We start from the raw sequence: 19,045 nt of genomic DNA, 5'->3' as shown, positions 1-19,045 counted from the left end.
GTGTGATGAAGGGAAAACGGACACACAAGTGTCTTGACTCTATGCTCTTATTGTACCCTTAAATTTAGTTTCGCGTGAACAGAGCGACCCCCTTTTTATGTCGGAACGGCGTCAGCAAGGATGCAGAGCTAGGAGGAATTAGATAAACCATCTGAGGTGGAAGCAGGCATGAACAATCTGCAGATGAACTACAAAGGTCCATCATATCACACTTTGTGGCAGCCCTGGACCGGGATGGACATTGAGGTGCAAGGGTGAATGAAGATACACACAGAAGCACATACAAAAACATGTAATGTATCTGAAGAAAAAAGGGGTTATTATTGAGATTAAGTTAAAAGTGATCTAGAGTGCTTTAGTAAACTATGGCAGTTGTTCTGATGGATATCTGAACCTAGAGTTACAAGAGGTGTAGGCCTACAGGGGTTCCAAGTCATGTAATTGCCAGGGACAGGATAACTAAAGTGTGGGACTAGATAGTTGTGTGGGGCTGACGGGTGTGGGTATGTGGTGTTCTGTGCTGAATTCAACCAGTTTCGTGTTATGTTTGTTCGTAAATGCACCAGCCACTCCACTAGGGGGCAGCCGCGCGCTATGTTTTGTATCACCAGGGCTTTAACAGGCAGAACGATCCTATCCTTTTTTGAACACGCTTGAATATTGCATTAAAATAAGGCGTTGTAGAGTGATTGGGAAAGGTCCTCTGTCCCTTCGACGTTCATTCATTCAGGTGGTTACCCCGCGGCAAGATGGCGGCATTGTTGACGCATGCTTAGCAGCCGAATACAGCTTTTAACTGAACAATTGCACAATACACGGTCAAACTCTTGACATCAAAAAATTATAATTTAAATCCACAAACTGCATATGTGTAACCCGGGGCATATAAAGACTGGGACCAGAAAATAATTCCGTTCTCTGCATTGAAACCCATTCATATTTTACGATCTCATAGGTCCCATGGGGTCTACCGGAAAAGGGCGGGACTTCGGCTCACAGACGCTCGGCAGCACAGGAGCGCTCCAGCCTCGTCTCCATAGACCGCGACTCGCAGGGAAGCGTTATGGCAAGACTGCAGCCTCCTCTTCGGAACACAGGAATGTGTTCTGTGTATTTTACAGGTGAGCTGGTGTAGTTTTGTGCACAATGATGCTATAAGTTAATATAATGTGATATGTAATGACACTGAATGGTTAACTTAGACATGCCGTTTGTTTAATGCAGACGTGATGCGTTTGTGGGCTACTCCGTGTAACGGAATGTATTCTATGTATTTAACAGAAATGCAGAAAATACGATTTTTTTTTTTGTGAAATCGTTTTCCGAGCCCTACTGTTGAGACGGAGAACCGAGCGAGAAGACTACAACCAAACGTAAACAGCTGGTGCCTTTAAAGTAGCATTACTAATAGTTTATTACTTTAGTGGGACAGACAATCCAAAAACCCAGTCGAAACTAGATGGGGGAAGTGTGTAGTTCAAAACGTGACGCAGCTTTTACTTCTTCGCCACCTACAGAGTTTGTTATGTACGATCATTCAAAAACCCCATGTTATTTCCCATAGACATTTGACCGAGGGAACCGGAGCCTCGGAGGCGGGACTCCTTCAGTGGTCCCTTTCCGCTCTAAATCCTTTGTCTCGTAATCGCGACTTGCATCTCGGGTGTGACGTCACATCCGTCTCATAAAACGAGTGACCCCGGGTTTTTCGTTCTATTTGGCACACACACAACAAGGCGAGTCGGAGCTCTGCTTTCTGCTCAAGAATCGGCATCGTTGTCATAGCAACATGGAGCGCCAATTTCAGCGGCACAAGCTACAAAATAGGCGGTATTTAACATAACGCATTTAACATAATAAGACTGTAACGACATGCCTATAGGTAACAGTATACAGTGCTATGTGTACGACTTCTTCATTTGGTTACATCAAAAACACAAGTGCTTAAAATAGTAGAAAACCACCAATGTTTTTACATGTGATGCTCGGAGTAGCCATCTTTTGCCGCTTTTCCACCGCCAGTACCAACTCGACTCGACTCGACTCGACTCAACTCGGTTTGGTTGCGTTTCCATCTAAAAAAAGTACCTCTTCAATGTGGGCGGGTCGTAGAAAAGAACCTCTCCACCATGGGCGGGTCGTCATTAGGTTTTAATCCCGGGAGACGCGATTCCCGGGAAATCTGAATCTGATCAAGACTATTTCCTGATTCCCGGGAAAGGTTATGATGGGAAATAAAATAAAAAGCGCAATGACTGCGCGTCTATTGTTGTCATACGGTAACGTTGATAGAGGCGAAACTCGAGCCCTAGGAAAGGAACGACACTGAAACGAAACAGCGAAACGCCGGTCCGTGGACTCCAGCCACGCCGGACACACATAACGACGCGCAGCCTAACTCTAGCCCCGGGAAAGGAGCGACACACACGGCGAAACGCTGATCAGTGTCCCCCTCGGGAGCGGGTTCGTGGACTCCAACCACGCCGGACACAACTTAACTTGAGTGAATATTCCCGTTTACAGCCGATGGCCAATCAGTTACCAGCAGCCTGTTTACGTCACACAAAAGTACCTACTCCGCTCGCTTGGAACCTCGACGGAGGTAGTACTAAAAAAAAGTACCCGGTACTAGGTACCAGGTACTTTTTTTAACAATGGAAACGCAAATAAGGCGTGTCGAGTCGAGTAGGTACTGGCGGTGGAAAAACTGAACTCGGGGTCCTCTGAGTTCAGATGAGTTGACGAGTCGTTTTTACGACCTCGGGGGCGTGCTATTTGCAACTTCCGTTTCGTAACTCGGAAATCCGACTCGCAGATCGAGTCGGGTGGACAAACAGAAGGCACCATCAACTCTCGTCGATGCAATCCACTTCCGTTCTGGCGGGCTGGGTTTGCTTTGTCGCAGTGACAAAGAGGATATAACAATTACAACATGAAGAAAAGTGGTTCGGGAACGACGTGTGCGGCAGTTGGTTGTAAAAACTCTAGAAAGCACCTGAACGAGTGGTTAGATAGAGAGTGCTACGACCACAAACCAGCTACGAAGAGGCAATGTCCATGCGCTCCATTGTTTTCATTTTTTCGCAAGCCTGATACCGACTTTAACTCAAGGACCTGGCTGAAGGCATTGAACGTAAAGAAACCACCCCGCAACGTTTTTGTTTGTTCCTATCACTTTGTTGACAAAAAACCAACCGAGGATAATCCTTTCCCAGAGTTGTGGTTGGGATACAATCGCCCTCCCCAGCCAGAGAGTCAGATAAAGAAACGCAAACTTGAATCTGAGGGTAAGTTCAGCGACTTTAGCTATGAAGTGGTCTATAGAGTGCCGAAGTCCCGCCTCTTCCGGTGGTCCCCATGGGACCTATGAGATCGTAAAATATGACCGGGTTTCAATGGAGAGAAAGTAATTGTTTTCTGGTCCCAGTCTTTATATGCCCCGGATTACACATATGTTGTTTGTGGATTTAAATTAGAGTTTTTCATGCAAAGAAAACTACAATTTATTGCGAAGAAGTTTGATAATGTTAGGTTTTGTGTGAGGCCGCTTTGTGAACTACAGCCCCTCGCTGCTCTCAACGCGAATGATATACGTCACCACCCGCACTTGGAACTATGGACTACAGACATGCTAATGTAGTTACCCCCGATGATGGATATTATGCATTATTATCAATGGAAATTAGTAAAACAAAGCTGTGATCATGTTGGGCTCAGATAATTTTGCGCTGGTGTTCGTTTAGTGCCCTCAACCTTGTCACCTGCTTGAGCTTTGAGTCTAGGGAGGAGACATCCCTCTCCAAAAACTGTGAATCTGTGTCTGCAGTACACATTTTAAATCCTGTGTCAATGTTATACACATGCATTTAAATCGTTTCTTTCACTACACTTCTCCTTTTGTGCAAATAATGTATCAAAACAATGACTTTCTGTATTTTTTTTTCCCCTCTCTGTAGAAGACGGCGATGACTTTGGAGACAGCAGCACACAGCGCGGCGCCACCTCAGAGAGTCTGCATGTGGACGCCCCTGGCTCCTCCCACGTGTCCAGTCACAACGGGGAGCTGAAGATCCTGAGCGTCTTCGGAAAAGGGGAGGGCCCGCTGGCGCTGGACGGCCATGACCCCCTCTTTACCGCGTCCGAAGTGGAGGCCCTGAGCTCGCTGTCTGCGGACCACAGCGTGGCCACGGGCCTGGAGCGTGGAGAGCGCTTGGTCCGCCGTGAGGAGCTGAGTGTGCAGGTTGGAAATCATCTTCTCATTCACCATCCAAAAGAGAGGCCTTCTCTGTTACACCTCCAGCACACACCAATAGAAAGCACACACCTTTATGATTCAATGTGTCGTTAGTGGGGATTGATAACTATTCTGTGCAAATGAAAGAATATGTCTGATGTGTGTTTCCTTCTTTATGTGGACAGCAGCAGACCCCAGACACCATTTCAATCAAGGTTGAAGAGGATCTTGATGGAGGCATGCCTGCTGTAGGTTAGTAATACACATTACATCTATGCAAGGAAACAACCTGGATCAACTGAGAATGTACTAGATTCTACCTGCGCTAAAAAGCCTGGTCCTCTTTGGAAAAGCATCATGACCAGAGCCTGATAAAACACAAGTCTAACTTGGGAGTTGCATTTCAAAGATGGAAACAGTCAAGAGGCCAGAAGGGTTTCAAGACGGATGCCACATGAGCTGGTTTATGGAGGAGGAGACATCCCTCTCCAAAACTCTGAATTTGTGTCTGCAGTGCACATTTTAAACCCTCTATGTCAATGTTACATACACATGCATTTAAATTGTTTCTTTCACGTGTACAAGTACACACTTCTCCTTTTGTGCAAATGATGTATCAAAACAATTACTTTCTTTTTTCCCCCTCTCTGCAGAACACGGCGATGCCTTTGGAGACAGCAGCACACAGTGCGGCGCCACCTCAGAGAGTCTGCATGTGGACGCCCCTGGCTCCTCCCACATGTCCAGTCACAACGGGGAGCTGAGGATCCTGAGCGTCTTCGGAAAAGGGGAGGGCCCGCTGGTGCTGGACGGCCATGACACCCTCTTCACCACGTCTGAAGTGGAGGCCCTGAGCTCGCTGTCTGCGGACCACAGCGTGGCCACGGGCCTGGAGCGCGGAGAGGGGTTGGTCCGCCATGAGGAGCTGAGTGTGCAGGTTGGAAATCATCTTCTCGGTCACCATCCAAAAGAGAGGCCCTCTCTGTTACACCTCCAGCACACACCAATAGAAAGCACACACCTTTATGACTCAATGTGTCGTTAGTGGGGATTGATAACTATTATGTGCAAATGAAAGAATATGTCTGATGTGTGTTTCCTTCTTTATGTTGAAAGCAGCAGACCCCAGACACCATTTCAATTAAGGTTGAAGAGGATCTTGATGGAGGCATGCCCGCTGTAGGTTAGTAATACACATTGCATCTATGCAAGGAAACGACCTGGATCAACTGAGAATGTACTAGATTCTACCTGTGCTAAAGAGCCTGGTTGGTCCTCTTTGGAAAAGCATCATGACCAGAGCCTGATAAAACACCAGTCAAACTTGGGAGTTGCATTTCAAAGATGAAAACAGTCAGAGGCCAGAAGGGTTTCAAGACGGATGCCACATGAGCTGGTTTATAGAGGAGGTGACATCCCTCTCCAAAACTCTGTATCTGTGTCTGCAGTGCACATTTTAAACCCTCTGTGTCAATGTTGCATACACATACATTTAAATTGTTTCTTTCAAGTGTACAAATACACACTTCTCCTTCTGTGCAAATGATGTATCAAAACAATTACTTTAGCCGTTTCTCAATTCGCGTTCTCGTCTGTACTCGTGTACTTGCGTTCTTGTGAAACGTCATCAGTGGTAGTCCAGGTACTGTTCCAATTCCAAGTACGCGAGTACTGTCGTAAAACCCGGAAGTGTTCTCAATGAGTCTGTTCTACTGAGGATGCATCGGAGGTGACTCGTGTGGACTTGGGACCGTTAAATATCCCAGGATGCATTCCCATGTTTTAAAATATGTAAGCTATAATAATAGGCTATATATAGGAACATTTTACATAATAACAAAAATGTAGGCCTATTCATTCAAAATATTGACATACATATTGCCTTGACATTTTGTTTTATATAATTAGTTTATATTGTATGCGTTGCTGATAGAGGAAACCCATTGCAACGGCAACAAAAATCCCGTGTGTGTGTGTGTGTGTGTGTGTGTGTGTGTGTGTGTGTGTGTGTGTGTGTGTGTGTGTGTGTGTGTGTGTGTGTGTGTGTGTGTGTGTGTGTGTGTGTGTGTGTGTGTGTGTGTGTGTGTGTGTGTTCTAATCTGTGTAATTTCTCGCTCATTCGTTATTATTATTCGTTATAATAGCCTACTCTCCAACTACATAGGCAGTTAGGCACGCGCATCTGTACCCTACATATAAAAAGTCGTGTGTATATAAATACACACGACAAGCATATCTTTTCATTTATATTCATTAAAAATATTAACATACTATTTTAAAATGAAAGAGGCTGGGGTTTAGTTTTATATAATTTGTTTATATTGTTCAGTATGCCTACATGAGGCCGTAAAGCAGTTAACAGAGCTGAGTTGGTGACGTCATCGAGTCCGCTGCTGTTCCAATTGCAGGTGTGTTCTCGGAAGTCTGTACTTCGAAGTCCGGACTTGCCAAGTACATACTTCCAAGTCCGCGAGTACGTAGTCTGCGTACTTGGTATTGAGAAACGGCTTTTGTCATTTTTCCCCCTCTCTGCAGAAGACTGCAATGCCTTTGGAGACAGCGGCACACAGCGCGGTGCCACCTCAGAGAGTCTGCATGTGGACGCCCCCGGCTCCTCCCACGTGTCCAGTCACAACAGGGAGCTGAGGATCCTGAGCGTCTTCGGAAAAGGGGAGGGCCCACTGGCGCTGGACGGCCATGACACCCTCTTCACCACGTCTGAACTGAAGGCCCTGAGCTCGCTGTCTGTGGACTGCAGCATGGCCACGGAGCGTGGAGAGCGGTTGGTCCGCCGTGAGGAGCTGAGTGTGCAGGTTGGAAATCATCTTCTCATTCACCATCCAAAAGAGAGGCCCTCTCTGTTACACCTCCAGCATACACCAATAGAAAGCACACACCTTTATGACTCAATGTGTCGTTAGTGGGAATTGATAACTATTCTGTGCAAATGAATATGTCTGATGTGTGTTTCCTTCTTTATGTTGAAAGCAGCAGACCCCAGACACCATTTCAATGAAGGTTGAAGAGGATCTTGATGGAGGCATGCCCGCTGTAGGTTAGTAATACACATTGCATCACATTGCAAGCAAGCAAACGACCTGTATCAACTGAGAATGTACTGGATTCTACCTGCAATAAAGACCCTGGTCCTATTTTGAAAGCACATCAGGACCAGAGCCCAGTAGAATGATTTACATCTTCATGGCAGACAGGTGTCAGGAATGCTGAGATCAGCTCTGATTCCCAATATAACTACAGTATTGGTAAAACAGGTGATAGGAAACTATAGATGACCTGGGTTGTGTCTTTATGACCTCCCCACATCCTTAAAAGGGGGAGATGTAGCGGTGCCTTCCCAGCTGGAGCCTTTGACCCTTGACCCCCCCCCCAAGGGGAACAAGGAAAAGGTATAATCAACAAATAGAAGTTTGAAAGAATGTCCAAATATAATTCTTCCAATACACAAGTGTGTACAAAGTACATACAGTATCCCTTTGTGCAGATAATAAGTTAATACAATTACTTTCTCTTTCTTTGTTTTCCTCTCTGCAGAAGACTGCAATGACATTAGAGACGGCAGCACACAGCGCGGCGCTACCTCAGAGAGTCTGCATGTGGACGCCCCTGGCTCCTCCCACATGTCCAGTCACAACGGGGAGCTGAGGATCCTGAGCGTCTACGGAAAAGGGGCGGGCCCACTGGAGGTGAACGGCCATGACACCCTCTTCACCACGTCTGAAGTGGAGGCCCTGAGCTCGCTGTCTGTGGACCAGAGCGTGGCCACGGGCCTGGAGCGTGGAGAGCGGTTGGTCCGCCGTGAGGAGCTGAGTGTGCAGGTTGGAAATCATCTTCTCATTCACCATCCTTACAACTCCAGCACACACATCGAAAGCACACACCTTTATGACTCAATATGTCGTTAGTGGGGATTGATAACTATTCTGTGCAAATGAAAGAATATGTCTGATGTGTGTTTCCTTCTTTATGTGGACAGCAGCAGACCCCAGACACCATTTCAATCAAGGTTGAAGAGGATCTTGGTGGAGGCATGCCCGCTGTAGGTTAGTAATACACATTGCATCACATTGCAAGCAAGCAAACGACCTGTATCAACTGAGAATGTACTCTATTCTACCTGCGCTAAAGACCCTGGTCCTCTTTTGAAAGCACATCAGGACCAGAGCCCTGCTAAAACACAAGGACTACTTACAGTTTATAGTAGAAGGATTTACATCTTCGTCATGGCAGACAGCAGTGTTTCCCATACATAGACCAATGTGTGGCGCAGCGCCACAGATTCAACAACGAACGCCACAAATTGATTCTGCTTTTTAAATGTATTTTTATTTTAACGCGATTTTTAAGTATAAATATCTCACGCACACGCAATAAATGTCACGCCAAAAAAAAAAAAACCTGTTCGATCTCTCGTTGCTTCGGATGAGCGCTAAATTGCTGCGGCTGTCACCCCCCCCCCCCCCCAACCCCCTATCAACAACTCCGCCAGCCCGTAATCCCGTACCAACCCTCCACCCCCCTCCCCCCGTCAACAATTCCACCCACGGTTATAATCAGGGGTGAACATAACTGGTACGGCGCTTTTGCGTAACTCACCGTCAGGTCATCAAAACAAAACTACACGTGTATCTTGTGCTATCTTGTGCTGCGTTTCCCCAGCAGAGCAAAAAAAGGCAAACGGAGCCGGAGCGCTGTGTGCGCTGTACGCCGCGCACCGCTCGCACACTGGAGAACTGCGCAAAATCAGCTGATCGCAACGTCCGTCACTGTGAGACATCCTGTAGCTCCGTGGCAGTGATGGACTGGACCCCCCCCCCCCCCCCCCCGCCGTCAACAACTCCACCCGCGGTGGAATCGCCTTTTATCATTATCAAAACGACGCTACGTGTGGAGTGTGTACCGAACACCATCTCCTGATACTCAAATGAGTAACTCACTTAAAAAGTTCTGTGCACCCCTGGTTATAATGTAAGCATTAAAAGATTCTACAGAGTCTCACTCCGGCCAACCAAAAGTTGCCAACCCTGCAGGGGGGCACCACACATTGCTACCTGGTCTGTGGGAAACACTGGACAGGTGTCAGGAATGCTGAGATCAGCTCTGATTCCCAATATCACTACAGTTGGTAAAACAGGTGATAGGAAACTATAGATGACTGGGTTGTGTCTTTATGACCTCCCCACATCCTTAAAAGGGGGAGATGTAGTGTTGCTTTCTCAGCTGGAGCCTTTGTCTGGAGAATGTCCAAATATAATTCTTCCAATACACAAGTGTGTGTGCGTGTACAAAGTACATACAGTATCCCTTTGTGCAGATAATAAGTTAATACAATTACTTACTCTTTCTTTGTTTTCCTCTCTGCAGAAGACTGCAATGACATTAGAGACGGCAGCACGCAGCGTGGCGCCACCTCAGAGAGTCTGCATGTGGACGCCCCTGGCTCCTCCAACATGTCCAGTCACAACGGGGAGCTGAGGATCCTGAGCGTCTTCGGAAAAGGGGAGGGCCCGCTGGCGGTGGACGGCCATGACACCACGTCTGAACTGGAGGCCTCGAGCTCGCTGTCTGCGGACCAGAGCGTGGCCACGGGCCTGAAGCTTAGGAACCGCTTAGTCCGCCGCAAGGAGCTGACTGGGCTGACTTTTCCAGACAATACCAAGACGACCATCCACATGAGTAGCCACACCGAGGAGAAGCCATACGGGTGCAACCAATGCATGATGCGCTTTCTAAATAAAGGCAACCTGAAGACCCACATGAGGACTCACTCTGGGGAGAAGCCCTCAGGGGAGAAGCCCTACAGCTGTGACCAATGCATGAAGCGCTTCGGACATAGCTCCACCCTGAAGACCCACATGAGGACTCACTCCGGGGAGAAGCCCTACAGCTGTGACCAATGCACGAAGCGCTTCGGACATAGCGCCACCCTGAAGCTCCACATGAGGACTCACTCCGAGGAGAAGCCCTACAGCTGTGACCAATGCACGAAGCGCTTCAGAGAGCGCCTTTCCCTGAAGCTCCACATGAGGACTCACTCTGGGGAGAAGCCCTACAGCTGTGACCAATGCATGGAGAGCTTCAGCCAGAGCGGCAGCCTGAAGATCCACATGATGTCTCACTCCGGGGTGAAGCCCTACAAGTGTGACAAATGCACGAAGAGCTACCGTGAAAGCTCCAGCCTGAAGAACCACATGAGGACTCACTCCGGGGAGATGCCCTACAGCTGTGACCAATGCACGAAGCGCTTCAGTCGAAGAGGCAGCCTGCAGATCCACATGAAGACTCACACCGGGGAGAAGCCCTACAGCTGTGACCAATGCATGAAGCGCTTCAGTCGAAGCCACCACCTGAAGTGCCACATGATGACTCACTCCAAGGAGAAGCCCTACAGCTGTGACCAATGCATGAAGTGCTTCAGAGATAGCACCAACCTGAAGAACCACATGACGACTCACTCCGGGGAGAAGCCGTACAGCTGTGACCAATGCGTGAAGAGCTATACACAGAAAGCCAGCCTTGAGATCCACATGAGGACTCACTCCGGGGAGAAGCCCTACAGCTGTGACCAATGCGTGAAGAGCTATACACAGAAAGCCAGCCTTGAGACCCACATGAAGACTCACTCCGGGGAGAAGCCCTACAGGTGTGACCAATGCGTGAAGAGCTTCAAAGATAAAGGCAGCCTGGAGATCCACATGAGGACTCACTCCGGGGAGAAGCACTTCGTGTGTCTGGAGTGCAAGGCCAGCTTCAGCAACCTGAGCCTTTTGCGTGTGCACATTCTCAATCACATGGGCAACGAGAAGCTTTGATTGACACCTCTATCCTGTATTCGTTGAAATGACTGCTGTAGGGGTTTTTTTCATCATGATTAAAGAGGCTTTCCAACTTTTGATACGCTTTCTGTTTTTATCGTTGTAAATAATTGATATCTAAAGAATCACTTATTTGTTGGACAATATTTGATTTAATTTTAGAGCATTATGGCGCGTTTCCACCGAGTGGCGTGGTACGGTTAGGCGTGGTACGGTTAGGCGAGGTACGGTTTGCGTTTCCACCTCAAAGTGGCCGGGGTCCGGACTTAGCCGCACCTGTTTGTCAGTACTCTGCATCGCCTCACCCCTGCCAACTTTCAGTTTTATTTTTCTAATGTTTTGTGTGTAGTCTGAGACTGTAGGCTACTGCTGCTTGTCTTTTCCAGGTCACTTGAAGAGATGTTTAATCTCAATGATGTATTCTTCTGGTAAAAAAAAACTTACGTCAGGTAGCCAATGTACAATTAATCTTGTAAAAAAAAAAAAAAAAATTTATTATTGACAAGTTAGCTGAACATAGTAGGGTCCCGTACTTCCACTCCCTGTTTTCTCAGTTAAACACAAATCAACTACATTTGTCAGTGTTTGTTACATATGAAATTAAGCACAAAAAATTGCTCTGGTAACGCAGTCTTCGTCGTTTCTTCCATTTGTCTCTAACTCATCTTTTGTTGATCGATGCTTTGGATTTTGTGGATGCAACGGAATATATGATGCAGAATTTTAGCAACATTTAAGATGATCGTGACGAGTTCTGTCCGGTCTGCCTCCATTTTGTCGATGGTCAAATCAAAACAAACTGCAGTGACAGAGGCCGCACTTATCCCACCTCTTGCGAACTTAGACCCTACGTCATATCCCGCCCCTTGCAAGCCCAGCCCCCTAAACCCCCCGTTGATTCTACTGATGTCTAAAAACGACATTGATGTCCGCATATCAAGTATCAAGTGTGAATCACCCTCAGGGTCGAAATTCATGATATATAAATGTGGCAAAAATGCGGAGGACATGTGTGAAAACAACTCATAAGTAGAAAATGATTATGCTTGCTTCATAATGTACAGAGAAATGTATTATGCATGCTTCATTACGTAATAGGTGAACCAAAATGTTATATTATATGCTCAGAAATGTGTTGCATTATCGACTGGGGTTTCCACATTATAGCGATGGTTTAATTACAACTAGAGGTTGAGTAGGCTACGCACAACATATGCGCAGAAACTAGTTAGGGTCATGTCGGCGGTGGAAACGCACTACCGGACCTAATCGTACTCGGCCTAACCACATCCACTGGTGGAAACGCGCCATTAGATTATAATCTATAATAGGCCTGGGCAATAAAATAATAAATGATTGTATCGTGATACGATACAATACAAAATCAATATAAAACATGTTCAATATATATCGATAAAGGACTGGACCACCGAATCTAGCAGCTGGGTTTGTTACACAGACACCGTTCCATACTTATTTACAATATTTTAGTGTTTTTCATTGTTGTATCGACATTGGAGTATTTATCAATGAAGAACAGTGGAGGGTCAAATTAAGTGTCAAACAAGTGTTTAAATCCAGCATGGTAATTCCTAGTCTTTTTAGGTCATTAAAATTATCAATGGTTATCGATATCAATCGATATGATAATGGTATATCGTGATTTGTCTTTCAGCCATATTGCCCAGACCTAATCTATAATATAACTTTTCAAACAGGAAAAACTTATGGTGGACGAATTGTGCCCATGAAATAATTAACATTTAATATTTCACCCATAAAACTTCTCAAAAAGAAAATAACTTATCTAGGACCAATTTTATTTAAAGGTTAGGGTTAGCTCTATGATGAAAGATTGATAAAGCTTAAGATTGATCATGGAATGGACTGGAATGTGCCATGGGTTGGCTTGTTTCCCCTTAACATGATGATTTAGAAAGGGGAGTGTAAGAGTGCTTTAAGTCAGTGGTTCTCAGCTGGTCTGGCCTTGGGACCCACATTTTCCATGGTCATTATGTTTATGTCGCGAATCATTTTTATTCAAACATTTTCATCCCGGCATACAGAGCACTCTAGCAATGACAAACTGATCCATCAAAACGGCGTGCTGCTGATTCTGGTGATAATGAAAAAAATGAACATCATTACTGTGTTTAGACACACAGATATAATCTCTTCAAGCAGGCCTACTAAACGGACAGTTTTTACTCAACAAGCATCGGGGGAAGCTAATGAGATAGTTGGGGGTGTGCTTTTCTCCTGATAAGAGTTTCAAAGTCTGGGGTGATGGTCGACAGAGCTTCTCTCAGATCAAGCTCAGCGTCCGACCTGCTCCTCTGCTTGGACCCGAGCTGGACCAAAGAAGCCACTTTCGCAGAGAGAGGTAGCGCTGAACGTAGTCATTTAAGTGATATATAGGCCTACACATAGGAATCAGAAGTCAAAACGATCCGAATGATCCGGCTCACTAAAAATAACTGAAATTCCCATCTCTCAGATGGCCTAATCACTGGAATTATTTTTAGCTCATTATTATTATTTTTTTCCCAAAACGAGTCAGCGACCCACTTTTGGGTCACGACCCACCAGTTGAGAAACGCTACTTTAAGTCACCAGAAGCAGCCCCGAGGGATAAATGTTCTTGTTGTCTGCCATGCAGACAATAAAATGTGTTGACCTAAACTATTGAGCAAATCCAGTTCTTTCAAAACGAATCTGATGCTAATATATTAGGTAAGTAAATGAGACAAGAAAAGCCATTCATTTTCCTCATTATTATTAACATTAAACATGATCAATTCCAGAATTAACATCTTCCAGTATTTACAATATCCTCAAATCAAATACGTGACTACAAGTGACGATTTGTGTACCATTTGTGCAAAACTCACTATATGTGCTGTAGTGAGTTGAATGATTGACAACAGTTTTTTGCTCCCGAGTAGGGTTGCCAACTCCCAGAGTTTCAAATAAGGGACACCTCTTGATCGAGATTGTTGACGGGGGGGCAGACGAGATTGTTGACGGGCGGGGTGGGGGGGACGGATATGCGCGATCGCGGGCAGACGAGATTGTTGAGGGGGGGGGGGGGGGGACGGGACGGGTGGCAACCCTACTCCCGAGCAAACTATCAATGAACAGAATTTGGACAACCAATTTTAAGTTTCTTGATACAAAAAAAGTTAAATCATGAAAATAAGTAATGAAATAACAAGGCAGAGGACTCATGGTTTGCCTTAAACATGTTTAATACTGACTACACATTAAACAGGAATTACTAATCCAGCATTGTGAGGTTCATTTCCCCGGCGTTTCTCCCTCCTCAAACAGGCAGTTAATGTTAGCATTAAGCTACGACATTTCAATGCTCTTATAAAAAAGGCAGAGATTTAAAGTGGCCATGTGCTGTAGCATTTCTGACCAATTGCATTTTGCTTATAATAAACATGTTCTGAAAAGACAATATTTGTGTTTCCGCAAATTGTCTCTGGATATCAATCAAAAGGATCATAATTATCTTTGGACCATGTACTATTAAAATGTAGTTTTCTCCTTTCAAAACGCCACCTCAAGCGTTTTATTTGCCGGAGAAGGAGGGGTGGGCAGCTGAAACAAATGTTGTTTCGGCCAGGCCTCCGAGAGGGCTCAGTGCACGTATAGTATCACATATAGAGACTAATCAGGGGGGTTAGTAACTTATACTGCCATGGTCGGTAAACAATGCGACTGTGCTCGCTCGGAAGAATGCTACAATGCTAACAATACTAGAGAACGAGAATATTTCTATATCCGGAACGTCACGCACTAGGGCGTGGCTAGGCTCCCATGATGCGGAAGCGTCCTTGATGTTGCCCTGCACCACTCATATATATATATATATATATATATATATATATACGCCACTGAGCAGTTAACATAGGAATGAATGGGCGCCATGTTTCAACCCGGTGTCCATTCTTTACAGGTCCATGGGAGTAACCTGTGCTAAAGGAGGGTTAAAGGATCCATCGAGGCTCCTTTCCTGAGCACTTTTAGAATTCAAACCGCCTTTCCTCCAAGTACTTCCGGGTCATCGCCTTTAAAGGACATTTTTTCTTTACAAAAACGACCATTCGTCCTAGAGGCCCCGCGAGTCGCCAGGACGCGTTCTGCCAAGACTGCCGCCTGTGTTCTGTGTATTTTACAGGTGAGCTGGTGTAGTTTTGTGCACAGCGATGCTATAACTTAATATAATGTGATATAACATGTAATGACACGGAATGGTTAACTTAGACATGCCGTTTGTTTAATGCAGACGTGATGTGTTTGCGTAACCTGACTCGCCAGATGAATTTCGTTCGCTCCACTGTTATGTTCTTTTTAATCCAGAAAAGGCGGCCGAGACAAGATCTCTTTTAACTCACTTTATTTGGTAAAGGTTTTGGTCTATTGTCTATGAAACAAAAGGAGAGGAATTGTACATGACACGAGTGGAGCGTCTCTTAAGCTGAATATCTAAAAATGTTGCTTAAATAGACACTTTAGACAGGTAAAAGTAGGCTTCTTCTACAACGTTTAAACCCGCCCACTTCATCTGTGTGTCCGTTGTTGCCCCCTCTTGACTATCTGCAAGTGTTGCAGCTTTACTGCATGTGCTCGGTGCTGCCCCCTTGTGGCTATGGGAGGATATTACCTCTTAACTATAATATGTGCTCGGTGCTGCCCCCCTGTGGCTATGTGAGGATATTACGGCTGAAATGTGTCACACCACACCACTCATCCATCTGGGATCGCTCCATTGGAGAGGTGTTGTAGAAGGCTGGGCCTTATCAAAAGTCCTCGCATATTATTGGATAAACCACTCGTCCGTCATCTTTATTGACGTGCCAAACCCGGTCGGGAGAAGGTCGAAAACATCGTTTCCACCAACAAAAGCCTTCAGAGCCGTTCTCTGATGTTCTTTTAAAGAAAGAATATTCGCTAGATTGGACAACACGGATTAAATAGCAGCATCAATGTTGACGCTTGCTCTCTCGATGCGAGCCGCCATCGTTGTCTGAATCAAAACAGTCGCTTCTCCGCTACGTCACGTCTATAAACCACGCCCGGCGGCCCTGATTGGCTGGTCACGTTCCGGTAGTCCACAAATACTTCCCGACGGAAGCGATCCCAGTTGGATAAGTGGAGCTAGGCAGGAACGGAGTTCATCTGGCGAGAGTCAGGTTAGTGTTTGCGGGCTACTCCGTGAAGCTAGGCGGCTAAGGCCCCGTCCACACGGGCGAAACCGATCCGTTTTTCCTTTGATGCGGTTCAGGAATATCTCCGTGAGGACGGATTCATTGCGGAACCGCATCGAGCTGTAGTACACGTTCCAGGCCCGCAAGGGGCGCTGCTTCTGCTCCAGAGCTCCAGCAGAAAGAATAAGAAGAGGTGAGCGTACGCATGAAGCCTGCTTGCGCTGTCCGTAATCCTTTTTAGTTTCTTTTGGTAGCGGAGCAACATTAAATATTCCCCATAGCAACCCAACAAGGGACGTTGTCTGCTGCAGAATCATCACAAGCATGTGGTCCGCCATCATTGTTGTTGTCGTTCTGAGACGCCGCGGGCTTAAGAGCTCGTAGGCTGGAGGGTCGAGCGGAGGCGGTTTCAGAAAAGTTTATGGAGGAGGAGACATCCCTCTCCAAAACTCAATCTGTGTCTGCAGTGCACATTTTAAACCCTCTGTGTCAATGTTACATACACATGCATTTAAATCGTTTCTTTTACTACACGTCTCCAATTACTTTGTATTTTATTCCCCCTCTCTGCAGAACACTGTGATTCCTTTGGAGACAGCAGCACACATGTGCATGTGGACGCCCCCGGCTCCTCCCACATGTCCAGTCACAACGGGGAGCTGAGGATCCTGAGCGTCTTCGGAAAAGGGGAGGGCCCGCTGGCGGTGGACGGCCATGACCCCCTCTTCACCACGTCCGAAGGGAAGGCCCTGAGCTCGGTGTCTGCGGACCGCAGCGTGGCCACGGGCCTGGAGCGCGGAGAGCGGTTGGTCCGCCGTGAGGAGCTGAGTATGCAGGTTGGAAATCATCTTCTAATTCACCATCCAAAAGAGAGGCCTTCTCTGTTACACCTCCAGCACACACCAATAGAAAGCACACACCTTTATGATTCAATGTGTCATTAGTGGGGATTGAAATATATTCTGTGCAAATGAAAGAATATGTCTGATGTGCTTCCTTCTTTATGTTGAAAGCAGCAGACCCCAGACACCATTTCAATCAAGGTTGAAGAGGATATTGGTGGAGGCATGCCCGCTGTAGGTTAGTAATACACATTGCATCTATGCAAGGAAACAACCTGGATCAACTGAGAATGTACTAGATTCTACCTGCTCTAAAAAGCCTGGTCCTGAAGGGTTTCAAAACGGATGTCACATGACGGGGTTCGAAATGGCGACACGCCCGCACACCCGGGTCTAGTAACTTTCCTATCGGGCTAGTAACTCTAAGCCTGTGTGTCTGGCAACTTTACAACCCCTTTGCACAGAGCATCTTTTACAAGCATTGCGGCCGTCATCGCAAACCCATTTCCTCCAGACGTGTTTTCATAATTTGTTTATTCAAATGTTTTTTGTCCCTTCTGATAACCCATAGGGTTCATGCATGTGTTGCTAGGATACCATTTAATCAAGTTTGCGATCAATCTTATGGGTAAGCCACGTAATTTTTATGGTAAACATAATCTTAGTTTTAGAAGTGAAGGTCAAACAGGAGTAGCCTGAATGCTAATCGTGTAGCCTACACTGTTAAATGTTGGGTGCTTTGTATAACTAGCACTTTTTAATCATTTATCGATTATTTATGTAAATGAGGAGATGTGAATAACAGCAGTGCGGTGAGGTTCGTGGCTGGTGAGGCACTGACATTTTCAGATTCACAAATATATAAACCCAATAGAGTAGCTTAAATCATCAAGTCTATTCTTGAGGTTCTAAACATTTTCAAATAAATTTGGCTTTGAACGTGAGTAGTCGATCGAGTCCTATTTCCCGTCACTGGCCGCTTTGAACACAGGCGCGCATAGCCCAATCATATAGCCAATTAACTTTCATGGGAACTCTTTAGCCTACATAATCCATCCATCTAAGTTTTAGGCCATCAGCTAGGCTACGTCCTGCGCTGCCTGCCACTGATCCATGTAGCACCGACGTTAATAAGTTCTGGGCCAACTCAATGTAGTCCTCTCCTTCAATTGAACAAAATGAATATCCACAACCCTTACATTGGACATAAACAGGTTCATATCCGCCTTGACTACTAAGTAGAAATACTTCCAAAGTAGACGTCCCTTTGTTTTCCGTGGTTAATAAACTCCCGATGCCACCCAGGTCTCCCATCATCTGCGCTGCGCACATAGGCTAGACCTAGGCTCATTTATGCACGATTTGCGTTGTCATACATAAACAAATTTCATCACACACTCACATCCTATTTTTAATTTATTTTAATCACAAAAACAAACCTTTTATATCAAGTGAAAAGACCGACCCCATGGGCTACTCTACATAATGAGCTATTTTAAATCTTCAATGCCAAAAAATGCCAACATTGTTGTGTGGCAATTAAAGTTTCTATTCTATTCTATTTATCGTGCTGATGTGACCGAGCTCTGGTCGGGTTTCCATGCTCTAGTAGGGAAGGGCCTTGAAAGTCCAGGGGCTTGGCCCTATACCACCTTAAAAATAAATAATAATAATAATGTCTGTGATGAAATTCTATCTTTTCTGAGCTGAAAGTCAACCAAATGGCTTCTTTTTAAATTTTTATTCTGAAAATTGTGATGTGAAAACGTGACGCGTATGCCTACGACACACATTTGATTTGCTTGGTCTAGTAACTTTACACCAGGGCTAGTAACTTTTGAAAGTTACTAGCTCTGTGGTCTAGTGCCTATTTTGGCTGAATTTCAGACACTGCACATGAGCTGGTTTATGGAGGAGGAG

The 19,045-nt window shown here is 45.7% G+C and overlaps 1 protein-coding gene across 1 annotated transcript in view; it reads left to right on the top strand.

Moving 5' to 3' along the window:
- Positions 1-19,045, top strand: part of LOC311341747 (uncharacterized protein) — a gene marked incomplete at its 5' end in the record, with an annotated part of 386,212 nt that overhangs the window by 356,076 nt on the left and 11,091 nt on the right. Inside the window, 8 exon segments of the mRNA XM_084466545.1 lie at positions 3,957-4,240; positions 4,420-4,486; positions 4,888-5,171; positions 5,354-5,417; positions 6,770-7,047; positions 7,223-7,289; positions 7,787-8,070; positions 8,229-8,295. Coding sequence (XP_084322671.1) covers positions 3,957-4,240; positions 4,420-4,486; positions 4,888-5,171; positions 5,354-5,417; positions 6,770-7,047; positions 7,223-7,289; positions 7,787-8,070; positions 8,229-8,295 — 1,395 coding nt within the window.

The sequence above is a fragment of the Micromesistius poutassou genome (assembly GCF_964030765.1).
Source record: "Micromesistius poutassou genome assembly, chromosome: 4".
Taxonomy (NCBI): domain Eukaryota; kingdom Metazoa; phylum Chordata; class Actinopteri; order Gadiformes; family Gadidae; genus Micromesistius; species Micromesistius poutassou.
This window is presented reverse-complemented; position numbering and strand designations above follow the sequence as displayed.